Raw genomic sequence first — 5,141 nt, forward strand, 5'->3', positions numbered from 1 at the left:
CTTTCTAGTTGTTATTATCCGTTTCACGGATCAAGTAAAATCACTCTATCCTTTCTTGTTGCCTAAAAATTAGTGGTTTTCGCCGCTTTCTCCGTAATTAACGTGAATAGGAAAGTACGTAAGAGTTTTTACAACGTTATTAGCTTTCGTTGTCAGTAAAGGAACACGCTTAGCTAGCTCTTAGCTGATTGGCCAGTCTTGTTGTTCCCCCTGTGTCAACGACAATTACTTTAAATAATGGATCTATTCGTTTCTAATGAATTCCTTTATTAACCAAATCACACAATTTACAAAGCATAAGTCATTAGCCTTTGCTAAGCCGACGTATTTGTACGCTTTGAAGGACAGCCTGTCGCCGTTGAGCATCTTAAATCTCAAATGCAAGCTTCTTCCGACACTTTTGTTGCATTCTTGTGACACCTACAAGGCATGAAACGTTCCCTTTCTCTCTTGCGACTTTGAACAAGGTTTGGCTTAAAACTGTCGATGAAACAGTGTTTCGCGTACTGTAAACGATGTAATCGAAATAGAGTGCTTGGTCAAACAATTCAACGAAAGCTCTTTTGTTCAAACTGAGGACAGTTTGGAGCTTAAACAAAAGTAAACTTTGGACCTGCATTTTACAGTTTCCGTGTAAATACCGCGAATCACACGTCATTAAAAAGTCAGTGAACTACTTTAGGAGTCTCGGCTGTTGGAACATTTGCATGCGTTTTGGACCACGAGAAATATATCGTTAGCTGGAGAATTTTTCATCATCTGAAAGAGGAAAAAGCGATAGAAGACAGATATCAACTTTGAAGGGCACAGACCTCTGACGCATTGCTTTCCTTTATAAAGTCTTTGACAAACTGCTCAGACTACTAGGAGATATTGATTTATAGATAGGATGGTGTCGACAAAATTAGAGGTACCCACACAAAACATAAACACTCATCTTGTTGACGCATACGTTGCTTTGCTACTACTCATAGTTTTTCTCTCGTTGGTGGGTAATATTGTCGTCCTGACGGCCTTATACACCCAGCAAGCAAACCTAAGAAACAGCATGGACATTTTCATCACTAACATGGCTGTGTCGGACATTATTTCGTCGTTTTCTGCGACATTTACTCTGAACAATGCTAAGTTACAGTGGAGCAGCGGAGCGGGAACTTGTAAAATGTGCTATTATCTTCTCTTCGTGTCGTATGCAGTTGTCATTTTAACGCTTTGCTTCGCAAGCGTGGATCGTTTTTTTGGAATTTGCCTTCCAACCAAGCGCAGGCAAGTTTTTCTCCTCAAGAAACAAGTGATTTCCATCTGTTTGATATGGATTTTATCGTGTGTATTGTTAGCACCATATATTTACGCTTACGATGTTAAAGAATTCAAACTTCCCAAAGAGAACACAAAAGAACTATGTACGCAAACTTGGTCTTCTGACAGCGAGCAAATATACTTTACTTTAGTTATGTTCTGTCTGTTATTTCTGTCACCCATCGCATTGTTTGTCTTTGTTTTCTTCAAAGTATTCCAAAAATTACACGAACCAAGAAGTACAGCTTCCGGAGGCAACGCTATTCTTCACAAAAAGAGAAAACGAATGACGTTGATGCTTTTATTGATGGTTACTTTGCACTATATTTGTTGGAGTCCCTCCATTATCGCTAACTTAGCTCACATTTTTGTAACTGAGACAACTCCTAGTTATTTTAACCTGTGGCTGGTTTTTGAGTTGCTGCACTTTCTGCGTTGTCTGATTTATCCATCGGTTTACTTTACTATGTACCTAAATGTCCGCGAAAGCCTAAAAGCGCTTATTTCTTTCAAGTCGTCATCGAGATCAAATCCAGTTAACAGTACAGCTGCTAGTCAAGCTAAAGATCTTTCCCTGCCGTCTTCTGTGCCGGTGTCTTCAGCGGCATCTGATCGTTCAGCGTCCTATGTCCCAGATGATGAAATGTACACGAGTATGTAAACAAAATCTGAACTCTGGAAACCATGGCGACTGTTTTTACTCATATATCTCTTTATACTTATACTGAGTGTATATAACCACTTGCCTTTTTGTTATCTCTATAAATACTTGATGTGCACTTTGGGAAATAAAGTTTTTGTTGACAGTACTATTTAGTACTGTGTTTTGTTTGACCTGACTGACATGTTGAAGAAAACGCGGGTCTCAACTTCAGTCAAATGTGACAAGTGAAAAATTCAAATGAAACGAAAGTTAAACCGCTTGAGCTAAACCCAGCCTCGGACCCTGTTGCCCTCGACGATCTCGGATGTGACGTCACCTCAAGCTTGTCGGGAAAATTCGCGCTAGGTTCCAAGCCTCCTCCAGTAACTCGGATAGCGCGAACTGGCTTGGGTACGAGGCTGAGCTAAACCTATTTCGGCATTGTAAATGAGACACAGATTCAGACTATGTTCATACTGTAACGGATAGCTTTAGCGCCGGCACGAAATCCATACCTGAAGGTGCTTCTGTTCACATATATAAAAAACGGTGATTTCGACACAATTTCTGTAACGGAGCGAAGCTTAGCCTGCGTTGCAGCCGGTCCACGCGTTATCTAGAGTGTCTGCGACGCATGCTAAGCGATGCTGCGCCGCGCCGATCTCTAAAGCGGAGAGTCACATCAGATCAGGTGTTCGTGTCGGCATGGTATTGTATGAACATGGCTTTAGTCTTGTTGGGCCTCTCTGTTAAGGGTCCATTTTCCCATTATTTCTCGCACCTACTTCGTCGGCTAGAGTCCGATCGGGGGAAGAGTAGGATAGGACCCTGGGAACGAAGTTGTCCTCGCGCATGCACCTCTTAAACGACACAGAGTTGGGTGGGTAGAGCGTGGGCATTTTCAAAACTCGTTGGAGAACTTGATTATTCTGTTTTCAGACCCTGCGCATGAACGAAGCAGACTGATTCACTACCTGCAGCTATGTGCATGGAAAACGCGGTTTTAGAGGACGTCAGTAATACTAGGAGTGATCGGAGATTAGGAGAGTGCGTTCGATATGTTTGATAGGCGTACAGATAGCAGTTGAGAGAGAAGGACGATTGATTATTGCGATAGATAAATATGATTATGGCTTATTTCAAGATGAAAAGGCGCCACCGATCTTCACATCTCGGTAGAGATACTTTGTGGCACAACGGCCGCCGAGCTACCACACTACTCGGTAGATTTACTTTGTGGCACAACGGACACCGAGCTAAACAACCCGGTTTCATTGAAGCATGCACCAGGAGTCGCACACACTTTCCAAGGACAGTGACGAACCATGCAGAAAATATGAAGGCTTAATCCAAAGTAAACAAACCCCTGACAAACACAGATCGATATGTATCCTTTACGAAGACAAATAGCAAAGATGAACGCCGAGGACACATGAATCACCATGTGAGTTAGCGCATCAAAGTGAGGCAAAACGTAAGCAATCGCTTCAGAGTGAGGCAAATGTGTGTCGACACAAATAGACCTATTCGGCTAGCTCAGTGTTGTACCCAATTCAAACCCTTTGGGGATAAAACGTTTTGTTTCAGGAATTTCCATATCATTTAAATGTGAATGCAACATTATAATGCAAATACAGTACACAAAGAATCTTAACCCCAGGAGATTTGAATTGGGTACAACATTGAGTTAGCCGAATCGGTCGATGCAATCTCGAAAAAAACCTCCCTTATTAATTGCACATGATACCCAATAATGCAGAGAACATCCAACACAAATTAGGAGCTGCGTTCTCGTACCTCGAACGGAATTACAAACAGGAAGATCTGATATAAACAGTGACAGAACCGTGGAACAACAATTCCGTTTTAGTTTTTTCTTTAGAGCTAAATTAGTTTTTTGTTTCCAAGTTTACGAACAAGTTTGACTCTGTGGGATGTTGCGCGGGTGTCGCGTACCTTGATGAAAACTGGTCACGGTTCTTGGTTATTCGTCATGTCGCTAAATTGGACTTCAATCCACCTCTGAGACCCTGATTTAACCCCCAGCTTCTGCTAAATATTAAAATAAATACACACCTATCCCTAAAGTTCATAACGGACGTGATAACTTAAAACCCCCACCCCTCCCCAGATTTGTATCAGAGGACGTGCTATGCGGTTTTCATTCCTAAGAGAGCGTCGATAAGGCTTCCACGCAGAGAACGTTTTGGTATTTTAAATATTTTTAAGGAAATAACGAATGTATATACACGATGAAGTTCTAGATATTATTTTAGTGGCAGGTTTTAATATCCTCAATTATGACAAAACTCATTTGATAAAAAGTCCATTTGAGATTCGTTGCTTCTTTAACTTGAATTGCAGTCAGTATCTTTTATGGTGAATATTATCTCTCGGTATAATTGTAGCACGCTTCTGCTCTTAAATTCAATTTTAAAATACTTGAGTTCTTCCTGTTGCTTGATGTTTGACTAGCCTACCTAGATAGTTTATTAGCTGCTTAACTAAATGAGACAGTAGTCCAACGATTAATGGCATATTAAACTCCAGAGGCACCCAACGAGAATACAGTTCAAACGTAGCATTGTTAAACGTATTTTATTATTTTAACGGTAGATGTAGGCATATTTTTATCCCCTAAAACTTTTTCATCTGTTCGGATTTCCTAGCTGAAAGCCTAGTCATCCGAAAATCATCACGGGGATCAAAACTTACCTTTTCGAAAATTTCAGCCAGAAAAAAGGCTCCCGAAAATTCTGGGTGACCTTTTTGGGGTAAAAATCCGTTTTTAGATGTTCGAAAATCCCAGGAGAGGCAAGCAAGCAAGAAATTTTGCAACAAATTAATGTTCCGAAAATTCTACATCTTAAATCGTCTTCCGAACAGATATTTTCCGAAAGTATACGTTGGGTGCCCCTGAAACTCAGAGCGTTATACATTACACTTCTGGCACCGGTTGTTCAAACGTTTGCTATCCACCGGATAAATCACTATCCAGTGACTATCCAGCTCAGTGATCAGTATTAGGGAAACTAACTGCGTTATCCACTGAATGACGCAAGACTTCAGTACTCGGTTAAGAGCACTGTTCACGATTTAGACAACAAGGGCCCGAGGTTGATTGAAGTTATCTATGCCTCTAAACAAAGTGTACAGTTGACGCAGCAGCGGTATATCTGAGTATATTAGTGGCTACCTC

At 41.0% G+C, this 5,141-nt stretch overlaps 1 protein-coding gene across 1 annotated transcript; it reads left to right on the forward strand.

Moving 5' to 3' along the window:
* The first annotated feature begins 533 nt into the window (after positions 1-533).
* On the forward strand, positions 534-2,181 carry LOC140950582 (neuropeptide FF receptor 2-like). Its single transcript, XM_073399821.1, has one exon. The coding sequence runs from the start codon at positions 890-892 to the stop codon at positions 1,958-1,960; it is 1,071 nt and encodes a 356-aa protein (XP_073255922.1). The 5' UTR covers positions 534-889; the 3' UTR covers positions 1,961-2,181.
* Positions 2,182-5,141: the final 2,960 nt, after the last annotated feature.

Source organism: Porites lutea, chromosome 10, assembly GCF_958299795.1.
Source record: "Porites lutea chromosome 10, jaPorLute2.1, whole genome shotgun sequence".
Classification (NCBI taxonomy): Eukaryota; Metazoa; Cnidaria; class Anthozoa; order Scleractinia; family Poritidae; genus Porites; species Porites lutea.

Excerpts from the sequence above, each read along its gene's own strand:
- LOC140950582 (XM_073399821.1), top strand. The coding sequence starts at position 890 with ATGGTGTCGACAAAATTAGAGGTACCCACACAAAACATAAACACTCAT.